The sequence below is a fragment of the Melopsittacus undulatus genome, chromosome 16 (genome assembly GCF_012275295.1).
Source record: "Melopsittacus undulatus isolate bMelUnd1 chromosome 16, bMelUnd1.mat.Z, whole genome shotgun sequence".
Taxonomy (NCBI): domain Eukaryota; kingdom Metazoa; phylum Chordata; class Aves; order Psittaciformes; family Psittaculidae; genus Melopsittacus; species Melopsittacus undulatus.
This window is the reverse complement of record NC_047542.1, coordinates 5966841-5983741: the sequence shown is the minus strand read 5'-3', so window position 1 is coordinate 5983741 and position 16901 is coordinate 5966841. Positions and strand designations below refer to the sequence as shown.

The 16901-nt window shown below is 41.9% G+C and overlaps 1 protein-coding gene across 1 annotated transcript; it reads left to right on the top strand.

The window, feature by feature from the left end:
- The first annotated feature begins 609 nt into the window (after window positions 1–609).
- On the top strand, window positions 610–16665 carry RSBN1 (round spermatid basic protein 1). The gene is made up of 7 exons (XM_034069783.1): window positions 610–1027; window positions 4388–5058; window positions 11899–12036; window positions 12478–12620; window positions 13349–13516; window positions 14450–14558; window positions 15155–16665. Exons 1-7 carry the CDS (start codon window positions 610–612, stop codon window positions 15614–15616), a joined length of 2109 nt encoding a protein of 702 aa, XP_033925674.1. The 3' UTR covers window positions 15617–16665.
- The last annotated feature ends 236 nt before the right edge of the window (window positions 16666–16901 follow it).

Sequence of the window (16901 nt, the reverse complement as noted above, 5' to 3'; positions counted from 1 at the left end):
GAGAAGGCTCAGTGGGACCTTATTGCTCTCTGTGAGTACCTGGCAGGAGGTTGTGGTGAGCTGGGGTCTGTCTCTGCTCCCAAGGAACAAGGGATGGGACAGGAGGAACCGGCCTCAAGCTGCAGCAGGGCAGGTTTAGATGGAGCTGAGGAACAATTCCTGCCCCACAGGTGCTCAGGCATTGGAACAGGAGTCACCGTCCCTGCAAGTGTTCACAGTGTGGAGACGAGGCCTCAGTGCCATGGGTTAGGGGTGGCCTTGGCAGTGCCTGGAAGGGTTGGTCCGGATGAGCTGGAAGGACTTTTCCAGCGCAGGGGATTCGATGCTAACACACGAGCACTGCCGTAAAAATCACGTTTATTTGTTGCTACTGACGGGTCCATCCCGAGACAACCGGAACCCTCCTCCTCCTCCTCCACCGCCGCCGCCATGACACCAGAGCGCGCATGCGCGGCCCTCCCGGCGCGCACTACACTTCCCGTGGCTCCTGCGCCAACGGCAGCTCCCGTGAGGGGAGGGGGGGGCAGGAGGCGAGCGGGCGGCCGCGCATGCGCGCAGGCGCCTCCTGTGGCTCGGGCCCATTTAAATGTATGTGAGGGAGGCTGCGAAATGGCCGCGCAGGTCGCTGCGGTGCGAGCCGTGTCCCGGGCCGCGGAGGAGCCGCCCCCGCTCCCGTCAGGGGACCGGCCCGGCCGGCCCCGCGGCGGCGGGCGCCGGAGGCGGGGTCCGTCCGGTGAAGCGGCGGCCGTTAAACGGGCCCGGCTGAACCAACCGCTGCTGGCGGGGCCCGGCTCGGCGGAGCCGCTGCCCCCGGCCGCCCTGCCCGGCCTGCCCGCCGCCGGCCTCTTCACCTTCTCCCCGCTCAGCCTGCCGCCGGCCGCAGCCATGGAGGAGCGCCGGCACCACCACCACCACCGGCATCGCCCTGCCGCCGGCCCCGAGCCCGGCCGCTTGGCCGCTGGGCAGCCGCAAAAGGCGAGGCGGGGCAGCCCCGCGGACGGGGCAGCAGGGCGGCCCAGCAAGCGAGGTGAGCGGGCGGAACGGGGGTGAGGGCTCCAGGCTGACCGGTAGCGCTCGTTCGGATCGTACCCTGCCGCAGCCCTCAGCGGCGGCCTCGCACTCCGCCGGCCGGGCTCGGTGGGGCCGGCTCCGGCTCGGCCTCACCCGCCCCGCTGGGAGCCGCAGAGCGAGCAGCTCTCGGTGCCCTGTGCCCGTCCCGGTGGCCGTGGGCAGAGGCGGGGGACGCACCGTGGCTTTGGCCCCCGCCGCTGGCTCTGGTGGCAGCGGGGCCCGTCGGTGTGTCCCGCTGGGAGCCGGAGCGTGTGGCAGGGGCTGAGGCGAGCAGGGCTCCGGCCGGGCCGGGCTGGCCTCTGCGCGGCTCACGGTGCGAGCACTTCCACTGTAGAGCTTTCTTCCTGCGGTGCCTGCGTTAACTTACACCAAGACTGAGAAGGTGCTGTGGTTTGTGTGGTGGTTTTCTTGAGTTAAATACCCTGAGATTGCCTTAATGAAGGCCAAGTTTTGTCTGGATTTCCCCCCCCCCCCCTTTTTTCACGGTGCAGAATGATTATTTTTGTTCTGCTCGCTTATTTATGATAGCAAAAAGCCTCTTGGTGAGAGGAACATAAATAAAAAGCCATTGCAAAAGTTGCTGTAATAGGTATTAATGTGAATCATGCTTCAAGAGTATGTGTGAAGGTATTGGGCTGAAGATGCACTGCTTACAAAGTTAGGTTTGTAGTATGAACTCTCGATAGTGCTGTCATAAGAAAGGGCAAAGCTGTTTTGGGGAGAGACTTTTCACTTGGTTTAATGCTTCTTCACAACTGTGTTTGAATGGTGACTATAAAAGCTACTGGACTGTAGCTCCAAACTTTACCTTGATGACAGAGAAGCACTATATCCCTGTAGATTGGGAGTGTTGCTGTATGTCAGTTCTAAACAAGTAGTCAAATGAGGCCTCCTTTTAATAAAGGCTTAAACAATGTTAAAACTGCTGTCTGAATTCTAGGTTAGCAAAGGAAAGGTATCTGTGCACTGGAAGTCATGACACTGGGCCCTATTTGGTCTTCACTGCAGGTGTGCCGTGGGGTTTTGGGATGAGGCTAGGTTTGTTTTCCCAGCTATCAGCTTTTATTTCTAAGCATAATCCAATTAATTGTCTATTTCTTTGACTATACTACACTTGCCTTGGGCTATGAGCGACAACAATCATCTCCAGTGGTTTTGCTGGTTAATAGCGATACTGGTGTGCTCGATTATGTGATGTTTTAGACTAGTGGAGTTATTAGCACTGCTGCTATGCCCATAGTTTGGTGACCTTTCTATAGCTTTCCTTGTGTTTGAGGTACTGGAGGCATTCCATTTATTTAAAGGAATAATTAAAACTCTTTGCTTCAAGACTGTTGGGTATTACCATAATGTCACTGTCTAGCTTCACTTAATACAGAGGTTGGTCTCACTGCAATAGTGGGTCTCTGCTGTGTTCGGTGGATACCACATAGTTGGGGTATCTTTTATCCTGGAAAGAGTCTTCCCTGGATGTTCCAAACTGCAGAGTGCTAGTTGTGTGCCTGCTACTAGGGGATATCTTCAAACAGGCAGGTGCTCTGAACTAAAACTAGTGCATGTCTGAGGTTTTCTAAACTATGTCTAGAATTAGAAATACTCAAGACACTTTTAACAGCCAAAAATTAATTTAGGAATACCCACAGGGAAGTATTTCCAACAGCTTGGTGATGCCATGAAATTCTTGTTTAGTTTCAGCTCGGAATCTCTGGCTCCAACAGAGCAAAGATCTTCTGTATAATTAGTATGTTTGTTACAGTTAGTAAAGCAGTATCTATACTCGAGAGCTTAGTGACTGAGTAAGCTTATGCAGCCTCAACTTCTGAGACTTGCAGAAAAGCTTATTCAAAGAACTGTTTCAGTTGATCTACCGAAACAAGTGCTACCACCTTTCTCTTCCTGGCTTCCCTAGCTGTAATATAAAAATAAGGGCATTTGCTGTTTGTAAAGGCTAACAGCAGTAGTGTGTGAACTTGTATTTCAGGTCCTAAGACAATCGTATTAAGTTAGTATTAAGCAATCGACTCTTTCTTTGCTTCATGAGTAATTCTGTTCACTACATCAGACTGTTTTGAAGGTCAGCTGTCTGTAGTAAAGAGCTCTTGACACCAGCCCTGTAATGATATTGTTAAACACTGGTTAGACTAAATAACTTGAAGCTGCATGTGCATATCCTTACACCCTTTCTCATAGACAGGTGTAAGGTGTTTTTTTTTCTTGAAGAACTGCAAGAGAGTAAAGAGGAAATACAAATTCGATAGCTTTGCAGAGAGAGAAAGGAAATTTCGTTAGCACAGAGCCCTGTGCTGCAGGAAACTGAAACTTTAGCCATTGCATCTTCCAGTCTGATGTTGCCTTCAGCACTTGTTTAGATCCCTGCAGCTCTCCTGGTAAGGTGGCTCTTGGAGGTTTGTGTGAATTGTGGCATGAAATAGTTCTTTGGTTCAGGCAGATTAGAGACTTGTCTTGGCAATTGAGTTTCTTAACAGCTGGACCATCAAGATTTCGATCTACTATTGTCGTTTGCTAAATACTATTTGAATTAGTTTTTATTCCTAGAAGATCAGCAGTTAGACTATTACATTTTGCCAAACAGAACTACTTCTTTACTTTTTATCTCTCAGCCTTTAGCCTTTTAGGGGATGATTAACCTTAAAAAACCAAACCAACCAACCAGACACCTAAACCAAACAACCTCCTCTTAATTTCTAGATCTGATTTAGCTCAGTAGTTAAGACTAGTGAAAGCTAGCTGAAGATGTGGATGTGATGATTCAGATCCTTTAATAAAAAAAGATCAGCGGTCTAGGACTATTTTAATTGTTGGGATTTTTTCTTGTCCAGAAAGCTGACTGCTTTAAATATTCGTGCCTCTTCCTTTGCACTCAGTTTTGCTTCTATGGTGTGTATCCAAAAATCAAGCAAGTGTTCTGTAATGAAAGTATTAATGTTTAAATGTTACTTGCTAACTTGTTTATCCTCTTCCCCTGCATGGCACTGCCTTCAATGTCAGGAGTTATTAATGTACTTAGTGATGTTTGGGAATATGGAATCCCTTTAAAGGTATTCTAATACTTATATTAAAATATGAACTATCTCTAAAGTATTAAGCTTGAGTTCTGGAAGATTTCCATAATTCAAAGTCTTCCTTTGCATAATAACCAGAGGTATAGCAGTTTTTGTTGTATAATTAAAGTCTTGTAAGTTAAGGTATTACTTCCTGGGAATAGAGAGCTTTAGCAAATGGGGGGCTTTAATTCTTTAGGGGTGAACATGCTGCAGCTACAGAACTCTAATCTTCTCCTTATTGTCACTGCCAGAAACTCCAGATGAAAATGGCAAAACCCAGCGAGCTGACAGTCTTATTATGAAGAAGATAAAGAAAAAAAAGAAAAAGAAACATCGGGAAGATATGAGGGGGAAACGCCTGAAGATGTACAACAAAGAAGTGCAGACAGTGTGTGCTGGACTCACTCGCATTGACAAGGAGACTCTTTCTCAAGGACAGTGTGACAACTTGGAAATGAGCAAGGAATCCTTCAGGTACCTGAAGGATGAGCAGCTCTGCAGACTGAATTTGGGTATGCAGGAATATCGAATACCCCAGGGAGTACAAACACCATTTGTGACACACCAGGAGCATTCTGTTCGCAGCAGCTTCTTGAAAACTGGCACTAAATTTAGTAACTTCATTCATGAAGAGCATCAGTCCAATGGTGGTGCTCTGGTCCTTCATGCTTACATGGATGAACTCTCATTTTTGTCTCCAGTGGAGATGGAGAGATTTGCCGAAGAGTTTCTTGCATTGTCATTCAGTGAAAACGATAAAAATGCAGCTTACTATGCTTTAGCCATAGTACATGGAGCAGCTGCTTATTTACCAGACTTCCTGGATTACTTTGCTTTTAACTTTCCTAACACTCCAGTGAAAATGGAAATTCTGGGCAAGAAGGACATTGAAACAACAACAATTTCAAATTTTCACTCTCAGGTAAGAACTGTTTAAAGGCATGAAAGTTGCAGGATACCTAGATCTGATTATTCTGTAATCCAGAGCAGGGGTGGCCTAAAATAGGTGAGGCAAAATATTTCTTCCAAGCAGATGGAAAAAGATGATGTTGGGACTACAGATCACACTTCAGACACTGCTAAATGTGAAAAATCTGCACTGATCTTCTTGCAGGCTTTCAGCTGATTTCTGTAGTTGGGAGAATGCTGACATGGTTCGAAACAATAGCTAAGTCTGTATTAAGAGTTGTATAGATTGCAAATACTAACATTACTTTTTCTCTTCAGTAAACTGGGTGGTTTTTTGCAATGATGTTACTTTTCAGCTTTTAGTGTATCATTCACAACAAATAAGGGTGTTTAAATATCTTAATTCTATCAGTAGCTGTTGCTGGATGCTTAGCCTTTCCAGCTTCAGAGTGTTGGTTAGACTGTCTTTTTAATTGCCTTTTAAAAAGGCTTTAATTTTATATACTACCTTGATTTGCACTTCAGGTATCTTAAATTCTCAAACTGTAGTTCCATGTAGCTTAAATGGATATAACAGTAATAACTGTGTTAATTTCAAGATTCCCGTATGAAAATCTGTTGCATTTGACTGTTGTGATCAAGCTTTAAAGTATGTATGGACATACAGCAGTGTTACAGATGAGATAAATGACTTTCAGGTCTAGTAAAACTTTTCCCTGCTTAGTGTAGTCTGAGAACAGATTCAAACTACTGATTAAAGTCTTGATTAAGACCTTAATTACCTTTACTGGTTCACCTGTTGGAAGCATAAACCTGAAACTGTTGCAGAGTGTACTTCAGTGCTATTGGAACAGATCTTCTTAGTAACAGACTTTGAAATCCTAATGTTTATGGGTAGATCTTTCCAGAGTTTATCAAACGCTTATCAGGAAGGTTTGCACTGGAAAAATACTGCTTTACAGAAGGTTCCTGCATGGTCACTTAGGGAGTCTTTGAATCATAGATACTATTGAATCTGTAGTTCTGACACTCATGAATTTGACAGTGAATAGCTGCTGCAGCACTGTTTTTTAAACCAGCTTCTGTTTCTTGGTAAGTAATTCTTTGCATTGACCGAGCTGCATCACAGTGCTTAGTACTCCAAAACCAGTCTGAGCATACAGACTGCTGCACTTCTGCACAGTACCCACCTGTGCTCTGCAGATGTGAAAGTTGCCCACAGGTTACGTTTTAAAGTCCTCTATATTAAGAGATTTATCTCTGGTTTTTGGAATCATGATTACATTCTAATTTGAGTACATGTGATGATCCCCTAAAATGGTTAAATGGTGCCAACTGGATATTTAACAATTATACTTTTTCTTGGTGAATGTCTTGTGAACATGAATAGCTCATACTATAAATACATGTGAGGAGTGTATGGCTTCACTGGGTTATAGTCTGTGTTGGTATTTCAGCTAATTCTATTTTAAGTACTGTCTAAACTTGATTAAGATTAGTCATGACATGAGGTTTGCTTGGTCTAAAACGCCTCTCTGAAGACAGCTTCAGCATGACCTGGTTAATCCTCTCTACGTTAGTGAAGTTCACACACTGAGCAAACAGAAGTAGAATTATGACTCTTAAGACAGCTGAAGTGGGACTCTTCAGGCAATGTAGATGATAGTAAAGTATCTAGTTTAAAGATGCATTTAAATTGCAAGTGGAGTCAATCATGTGTCTGCACACTGCCAAGACTCAAGTTTTGGAAGCTAGCTTAATAGGGAAGGCTAAAATACCTTGCTTGAGTCTGGCTGGTTCATTGCTGTTCCTTGGCAGTGCTGTTGAGGAATCAGCAGATTGGCTAAGCTTTACTTTTGGATCTTTCTGTATGAGAATTGTACAATACAGAAGCACTGTATGGTTATTTTTCTGAAGATTAAGCATGTTACAGTATTATACACTTTAGTTATGATGCTGGTTTTAGTTGAAGATACTTGTTTTTTTTTTAAGTCACCTCCATTCTAGGTTGAGCCTTCTGTATACATGGACTTGTTTGCTATACTGAACCATACTGTAGCAGGGGGATTCTGGGCATTGGGTAGTCTTTAGTCCTGGAGACTTGGTATCAAGAAATTAACATTGAATCTGGAAACTGCAAATGAACTAAAAGTTAACGTGGCCTTTGACTTGTACAACTTTTAGCTGTTTGTACAGCTTTTCAGACAAACTGACTTTGAGTAGGATGTGACTTCAGTTCAAAACAAGGACTTTAATCTGGAAGACTGAATAAAAATCAAGTGATAATTCAGCTTGCAAGAGTTAATTCATTTGTTCTAAGGACAGTGAGGACAATATAAACTGAATGTTTATTAAAAAGCACTCTAATGTTTGTAGGATAACTATGGTTTCTGTATATTAAAATAACTGAGCTTCAGTGCTTTCTGGGTTTTCTTTTTTGCATTTATTCTAATGCTTCAGTGCTAAAGCTGAGCTTTAGTTTAAAGCTATTCAGTTGCACTAGGATCCTTCAAGACTCAAATCACTGAACAGCAGTTTGTAAGCTTTCTTCACTTAAGAGCAAACTACAGTTTGAAAGTTCTTAGCAGTGCAACTAGAATGAATATTTCCTCATCAGCTCTTTAAGAACAACTGCTTTTAGGTCTACTCAGTGAACTGGAATATAGTTAGACTTGAAAAACCACTTCTGCTTTTCCCTTTTATTCCCCCCACCCCAAAAAGGACTTGATCAGTTCTCTGTATGGTCCAAAGAGCAGTTAAACTGGCACAAAAGGGAGGGGGGTTCTGGGAAGAGGCCAGGAAAGAGTTGGGGGGAAGTAGGTTTTTATGTAAGCTGTTGTTCCTTCTGGGAAGGAGGTAACAGGTGATAATAGGGTAAGCTTTTCTACTCCTGTATCGTACAGTTGGAAGAGTTTACAATATTCCATGCAGCTTTGGTTAATGAACAATGCCACAGTTTGGTTTTGTGCCCCATCTTAACTTTTCTTATGCCTGGAAGAAGATCCCTTATTCTGGAAGGAGGGTTTCTTTAGCAGAAGCTATCAAAGTATGAAATGGAGAAATTGTACCTCTGCACTGTAAACTTCTCTTAGTTTACAGTTATGCCACATAATACTGCCCAATGAAATACTTGACATGTTTCAGTCAAACATAACCTTTGCTGTAATGGCATGTCACACTGTCCTCTTTCCCTTCTGTTGTAAATGGTAAGCTGCCTTGTGTTCTGGCTTTCTTCCTTTCAGCAAAGTGTTTGCACAGTTGGTTTTGTAACTAACTTGACACACTAAAATATTGTCACTGTCAACTGATTCATGCTTTCCTTGAAACTAGAGAGCAGCTTCTGAAACTTAACCTCATTTGTCTCAAGCTTATGCCTTTTCTGTGTGTCTTCTTTCCCTACAGAGGTAGGGAAAGTAATCCAGTACAAGGATAATGCTTGCTTGCCCCTTCATGAGGCAGGGTCTGAACTATCTCAGTAATGTGCAAATATACCAGCTCTGTAACTTCTATGGGAGTCACTGATGCTGTCTACTTCTGCTCACTCTTATGTGTGGAAACACTGATATGTAGGTCATTCATCTGCTATAAAATGTCTCCATGAACACTGAAGAACTAATTTCAAATATGCCTGTAACATTTAGTGTGGTCCTGTATGGAGTAGGAGGCACACAGGGTAGTGATAGCTGTCTGGCATTTTGAAAGGGCACAGGACACCTGAGTGGTCTCGCCAGCCTGCTGGTCCTTTTACAACAGGGAACACCTCTGTCATCTGATCTGTAGATAGTGGCAGTTAGTACTGGTATGATCCACTGATGTGTTTTAAGAAGCATAGTGAACAGATGAGAGCAATGAAGGTGTTGTGGGGATAAGTTACCAACTTCTGACAGCCATGAGAACTGGAATGACCCAGCTCCTAGGAATTGGACTTTGAACAAAAAAACCCTCAAAAGCTCCAACCCCCCCAAAACGAACAAACAAAGCAAAAAAAGCCAAAAGAAACTTTGAGAAAGGTCCTAGTGGATAGAACACAATGACTTCAGGTTTTCCATAGTCTCATTTGTCTTTGCTGAAAGCAGGGGTGCATGGAGATGGCTGTGAAATGAATATAGCCATTGGAGCACTTTGCAAATGATATGTCAAAGTAGCTTGTAAGAAGGTGCAACAAGCAGGTTCCTTGTTCTTCCTCTATGGCTGGGTAGTTTAGTGTCCCATGAGCATGTTCTTGGCATGGAAATGCTTGTTATTACACACAAGGTCTTGGCATACTCCTTATTCCTGAGACCGCTAACCTAACTAATGGTATCAGTATTTGTGTTGTGCTAGAGGAATCAAGGATGAGATAGAAACTACATGAGAAGGAATATTTTACAGCATCTAATCTAGTAGACTGCTTCTCCCATGATAGAGGTGTGTGAGATGAATACTGCAGCCTGCTGGGGATTGCCATGAGTTGATGTGTATTTTCAGTGTAAATATATCCTGGTTTTAATTCTCAAGTGTAGTGCCTATGTTTAAGTTCTAATAGAAACTAGCAAAACATTGAAATAGAGGTTTCCTTAAAGTACTTCTAGTGTCTCTTTTTACAGCTCTTCAATTTTATTTTTATATTGCATTCCAGTGCATTAAAATAATGCTAAAGCTTCTAGTGTTCATTCCCTGTGCAAAAATTCCAAGGAAAACCTGTGTATGGTATTATAATACATTTAACTTGTGACAGACACTTGTGAAATACTAGCCCCTCTCAACAGGTGGCTTCAGTGCAACAAATCTCATCTGGAAGTAGTCTATCTCCACTTACTTTAATAGTGCCAGGTAGTTAAATTGAACTGGCTTAAGGACCAGAGCATTTCAGGCCTTAGCACTCCCATAGGGTGCATAGATTAATGCTGTAGTTTTCCATTAACTTCCAAATAAATGCAGTTTTCCAGTGTTCTGGATTGCATTCTGGCTAGCTGGTAGAATCACAGAATAGTTTGGGTTGGAAAGGACTTTAAGATAATGCAGTTCCAACTCCCTGCTGTGTTGCCCAAGGCCTTATCCAGCCTGGCCTTGAACACTGCCAGGAATGGAACATTTACCACTTTGGTCATCCTTTGCCGGTGCCTCACCACTCACGGTTAAAATCATTCCACTTTACTGATGTTAGATATGACCCTTCACCAGTAATGTTCTAATAGGATTTGCAGACTTTCTGCTAGGGCAACAGCCAAAAAGAATTAACAGCCTCTCAAGGTAGTGTTTGGCTCATAAATCTATATGGTCAAACCCAGAGAGTCTGTATGTGCTCATCCAGCTGCTGCTGCTGGTTGTGATGGACTTGTAGAGTGGCTTGAGCTGCCCCATGCCGTTCTGAGACTGACTTAGGATGTAAACTTCAGCATGTGAAAGCAGAGGTGGTGCATGCAGTAGTTGGCTTACAGCTGAGGAATAAAGCTGTATGTAAAGTCATCTTTGGCTCCTTCTTAGCTTTTAATTAAAACGTGTGTGCAGTCAGTGCAGAACTGCCAACTTTGTATATACAAAGCTAAAGATAGGAGAACTCTGGAAATAGGAGTGAGCTGAACTCCTGTAATTAAGTAGCTAAATATCTATGGTTGCTGCTAAAGGAAAGTACTACAGCAGTAACTGTAACTCTTGCCTTATTAGTCTCTCCTAATTTACCTTTAACAGCTTTGTGGAATAGTTCAGCTACATTTGGTTAGCTAAATTGCAGAACTTAAAACTAAAAACCTTAAAACTAAGCTGCTTCATAAATCTCTCTATACATGGGTTATAAAAGGTGTCACACTTCTGAACATGATTATAAAATTGTGAATTTACCAGTGAAGTCCTTTGTGCCTGCCCCACCACTATAGCCATGGAGATGTGCCATAGCTTTTCACCACTGGAACCACTTGATGGATGTAGAGAGGCTGTTGAAGAGTGATGGAAGGTTGGAGCTTAAATACAACTGAGTATACAAAACAGACTAATTACAGCAGGATTTCTGATCTTTTAGGATTGAATAGCTGCTGCATCTGCACTCAACCTGCTCAGGCTGTATGGTGTGTTACAGCTGCAGCCCACAGGAGGGGACTAGAGAACACTGGAGTGGTGCCAGTGGTTCTCTTCTGGGAACAGGAAATGGGCAAGAAAAGTTTCCAGGTGACCTGGGAAAGGGGGAGTTTGTGCTACAGAGGATGTCGAAAAGCTGTGAGTGAGATCACAGTGCTTCTGGCCAGAGGAGTAACAGCAGGGTATACTGCAAATGGTACTGGTCAACTTGTGTGTGACCACTGGATTTCTATCTAGACCTCACATTTCCTCCATTTTTGGACCAATTTTGTGTATACACTAGCACAGTATCACCAGAGCCATTGCTTGATGGACAGATTTTTCACTGCTGTCACAGGGGAAAGACCTCTAGGATGTGGCTGAAGTGAAGAATGCACAGATTTCAATAGCACACAGTTTGAAATGTAGAAGCAACAGTCAACTGCACCAGTTAGTGGAGACTTGAAGCTTGCTTGAAAGACTGAGTCACAATGAAACAGTGTGTAGGAGGTGTTCTGAAGTCAGCTTGGAAGTGCTGAATTGTTCCTGAATTAGTCAAATGCTAACACACTATTACTCAAACTTTAGAAGTATTTCCTGTCAATAATTTAGACAGGAGTTCTTTCTCTCGGGATACCCTATGGGCATCTGTTCTAAACGGGCTATGTGCCTATTCCCAAAAGCATCTCTAGTGAAATAGATGTGGATGAGCCCAAGCTTCATCTGAGCTGTGGCTTACTGTATTATATTAATCAATTTTAATCTCTTGTAACAGAACTAAAGCTGTGCTGATACTGTCTTTTCCTTTATGGCCACTCAGGTCAATCGAACATACTGCTGTGGAACCTACCGAGCAGGACCAATGCGGCAGATCAGTCTTGTTGGAGCTGTGGATGAAGAAGTTGGAGACTACTTCCCAGAATTCCTAGATATGTTAGAAGAATCTCCATTTCTCAGAGTAAGCAGTAGCTTGTGGTGTCTTGTTTAGAACTCTGTGGATACTTAAGCAATGACTGAGTTTTATCTATTTCAAAGTAATTAGAAACCATAAAGTATTTTCTCTAGTGATGTGCTTATTGTTTGGGCTACTAAGGTATGTTCTTTCCTGTGTCCATATGAAAGATACTGCTTTAGGTAGCAACAGTTCTGTGACTAATTAAAAAATGAAATAGTTTATTATATAGAGGCACTGCATAATCATCTGCTTCCCTAAAAACTAAGTCTGATAAAGTCAGCTTGGAATATATTTTATGTCTTGAATATATCTTAGTTTCTGTGCAATTCTTTTGACAGCAAATTTGAACCAGTTTTACCAAAGGCATCATTTAATTTTTCTATCTCACCCAGTGTTTTGTGTTATGTGTGTTTTGTGGGTTGTTTTGTTTTTGTTTTCTTTTAGATGACTTTGCCCTGGGGGACTCTTTCTAGTCTCAGACTTCAGTGCAGGTCACAGAGTGATGATGGCCCCATAATGTGGGTGAGACCAGGGGAGCAGATGATCCCAACAGCTGATATGCCAAAATCACCATTCAAACGGCGCCGGTAATGTTTTGTTTTCCTTTCCATGTTAAAGGTAAAACATTGCAGTTATGTCTGTGTTAGATTTGAGAATAAAACCTAAATGCTTTATGTGTAGCTAGTTCTTCAGAAGGTTAATTCACAGGTTTGAGTTTCATTTCTGTTTCAAACTGGCTTGATTTTATTTCACCGCTACATCCTAGATCAGTGCTTTCTTAAGACTGAAACCCCTTTTAATTTTCCTTCAGGAGGCTTTTACTCATCTTACTTCTGTGGAAAGAACTTTAGTGGTGAGGAGAGATGAAACGCTCTAAAAGAGCAGAAATCCTTGCACTGCTAATGTTGCATTATAATGTTAGTGTTAAAGCACTTGTAATACTGTCTGCCTTCTCAGAAAATATGGTGGGGTACCTATATACTTGGTGTCTTCCTCAAAGAGTGTGCTGTAGAACAAACTTTAAGTGGTAAAGAATTGGAAGCGTGTTTGAATTGTAATTTCAAGCAGAATTTTAGGAGATAACTCCCGAATAACTAACCTTCAGTATCTATTGGAAGTTTGATTTCATAACCTGAACTGTACTTTGCTGTATTTGTTCCAGTCTTTTGTTGAATGAGCACCTTGAAGGAGGGAAATGCTTTGATCTTTGATTTTGAAGCCTGCAGCACACAAGACCTTTAAGATTATTTTAATACAAATACTTGTTTTTGAGTAGCCCGAAACATTTTTAGTATGTCTTTTTCTCATGTTGTAGGTCAATGAATGAAATAAAGAATCTCCAGTACCTACCTCGGACCAGTGAGCCCCGGGAGGTTCTGTTTGAAGACAGAACAAGAGCTCACGCTGATCATGTGGGCCAAGGGTTTGACTGGCAGAGTACAGCTGCTGTTGGTGTTCTGAAGGCTGTACAGTTTGGGGAATGGTGAGTGCCACTGCAATGCAACTGTTCTCAGAGGATGGGGTGATTCTAAAGTGTTTTTGTCTCTTCAAAAAAAGACAATTCCTTGGAAAACAAGTGTAATCAATGAAATGGCTTAGACCTTGTAACGAGATGTGCTGTGTAGAGCTTGAAACTCACAAGTTTACCTGTTATTTTTCCTTCTTCTTGAGACAGTAGAAAGGTTGTAGCAGCAGTTTGCAGAAAATTTTAGTGATATATGAAATAAGCCATAATGCACCATTTCTGGACCATCATCTGTGACTGTTCTTTTCCTGAGTAGGTATATTAATGCTAACTTCCTAATAGCAATAGAAGACCTCAATGTAACTCATTTCAGAGCTACAGTGTATTTGTCTTACATGTACCCAGGACATTCCTGTTCACCTTGCACAGAAACTAGACCTGCATCATGTTTTTTTTCCTAGCAATTCCAGTAGAAATTGGATAGCAGCATTAGCAATATCATTAGATTTCGATACCAATAAAAGGTGTTCAATCTTCCTATATTCTTATTCAAAGCTCTTGAATAACACCCAATTCCTCATTGCTTTGGCATCAGAATTACTTGGTTACCTTTTGTTTTCCTTTAATACAGAATGATTCTGTCTAATGGAAGAATTGAGTCGAACCACAAAACTTTGATACTGGCAGATTCAACCTGGTTCTCAGATGTTTTAGTGTATTATTTGTCCATGAAAACATCACTTCTGTTGTGTGTGCATCAAGAAAGGAGTAAAATGAAGGGAAAAAAAATGACATCTTTTTCAAAGTAATACATGTATTGAGAAGTGATGATACTGTGTGTGCAGTGTAAAACTGTAATAGGTCGTTGGTTCAATGACTTTCACCTGGAAAGAGTTGTCATTCTCTAAGTCCAGTTGTTTAAAAATTCCTGTTTTTCTCATCTTTCTTTAGGAGTGACCAGCCTCGTATAACCAAAGATGTGGTTTGTTTTCATGCTGAAGATTTCACTGATGTTGTGCAGAGACTTCAGTTGGACCTGCATGAACCTCCGGTGTCACAGGTATGGAATCTTCCCTAATGACAGCTCATTCTTAGCATTTTGGTGGTAGCTTCTGACAATTTTCAGGTTCACAGTGTAGCCAGGACTGTTGTATCCTTGGTGGCCCTCAATTCACAGCTCTCCTGAGCAGTTTGCCTTCTCATGTTTCAGAACAGAACAGTTCAGTTGGAAGGGATGTACAGTTATCATGTAGTCCAGCTGCTTTTCCTTTTCACCAAGTTGTAAGTCCTGATACCTGCTATAGAAACAACTAGTAGTTAATTAAGAAGCCATGTATGCATGTTTCTGCCTTTTCTAATACACTGATGTTGGTTTAGGATGTGAAGGCATCTAAACTCAGTCCTGTCAGCCAAAACAGTGAGGCCTCCTGTTGAACCTGGTATTTTCAGCTATAACTGTAGAATGTTCTTAGCTGATCATTGTCCTCTCCTAAGATGTACACATTAGACAAATTATGTTTTAGAAGTTCAATTCTCATTCAGGTTTGAAGGTTTACCGTTAAACATTGATTTAGACAGGAAGTGTGTTGGAAGTATGTGGATACTGAGTTGTTTAAACAGAGTATACCACTAACTTTACTATTTTCCTTCTCTCAGTGTGTTCAATGGGTGGATGAAGCCAAACTGAACCAAATGAGACGGGAAGGCATTCGCTATGCTAGAATTCAGTTGTGTGACAATGACATCTACTTCATCCCTAGAAATGTCATTCATCAGTTCAAAACGGTGTCGGCAGTCTGCAGCTTAGCCTGGCACATAAGACTTAAACAGTATCACCCTGTGGAGGAGACTTCTCAAAACGCAGAAAGCAATTCAAGCTTGAACAGTAGTGTTCCTGGAAATCCAGAGGCAGAAGGTGAACCCCAATGTGTGAGTGTAAAAACAGAGTCTGAAGAACCAGGTATAGAAATGCAGCTTACACCAGGGGTGCTCTCCTCCTCTCTTTCTTCGATATCAGGACTTGTGCAACCAGATCAGGTGGCCCAGCCCCTTCCAGGTTTCAAAATAGAGTCTGATCAGCACCACAATCCACAGGATCATGCAGGCTCTGCTGTGTGATATGTATATAAGCAAACATTTTTTAACAACTTTTTAAAATTTTGATGTGAAGTTATAGTTTTATAACTGGCTTATGTTTTATTGGAGAAATCTTGCCTATAATTCTATAAAGAAAGGTGACATTCCAAAATGTCAAGCATATCTTTTTTACACAGATTATGCAAAATTCAAGTTGTATTTTAACCCCTTAGTACAACCTGTAACAGTGGTCTACCACTTCTTTCTGTTTAAGTAAAGAGATATTTAATATCTTCTCAAAGTCAGAATGAAATTCCTCCAGGAACATAACACTGACCAATGTAGTTTAATCGGTTGATTTCCCTACTTTTACTTTAGCTCTGATCTTCACCAGAAAGAGAGGTTTTTGTAGAAGATTTGCAAAATGACTTTCCCATTTCATTTTAATTGCTTAAAAAAAAACCCCAACAACAAAAGAAAAAGGAAAAAAAAGCACAGCACTTTTGATGATTTGTGAAACTTTTGGTATCTGTTCTTGACATGTTGGTTTATATACGAGTTGGGTTTATATATACAAGCTATAGAAACTGATCTCTTATTTCTTACAGTAAAATTAACTGAAGCAAGTGTCTGATCCTGTTGAAATGCAATGACTTACTGACCTAACACTTCTCATAGCACTGCTTATGTTGTTTGGTGTGAGGGTTTCGCTTCCAAAATCCATCTTCCCTGAACATGATTAATACTAGTGTCAAAATTAAAAGAACTTATTGGTAGTCTTGTGGAGGAAACTGCTATCTTCGAGCACTTTAAGGCTTTCAAATACTAACCAACTTGGCAGCTTGTTTTGGTCAGGTCGTAATGTGTCCAATGAAACCACACTTCCCCTTGTACTGATGCACTTAATAGCGTTGAGTTGGTGACTGACTTACACAGTGCGGCTGTCCATACGCCAGGAAATTCTGTATTACTCTTTCACAATAAAAAGTCTTGTGGCATTGAACTGCTTTTTCCATGAGTAGCTTCTGGGTGCCCAGGTACTGTGGAAAAATCAGTGGCACATGCTAAATGTGTAGAGTGTCAGCTAGCAATGGTTTTTAACTGATCTTTCAGTATTTCTGGATGTTACCGTGTAATCTGTACTTGACTTTCACTCACTCCATTTACTACCACCCTTTCCAGTCATCAGAAGGAAAAGTCCTGTCCCTTTCTTCCCTCCCTTCTCCCTCCCCACATTTAGAGTACAAGCTGGGTTTTGGTGCAACTTAAGCTGTCTCCAGATAACTTTATTTGTTCTAATCCTCACTGGGGTAGGAAAGATTTGAAA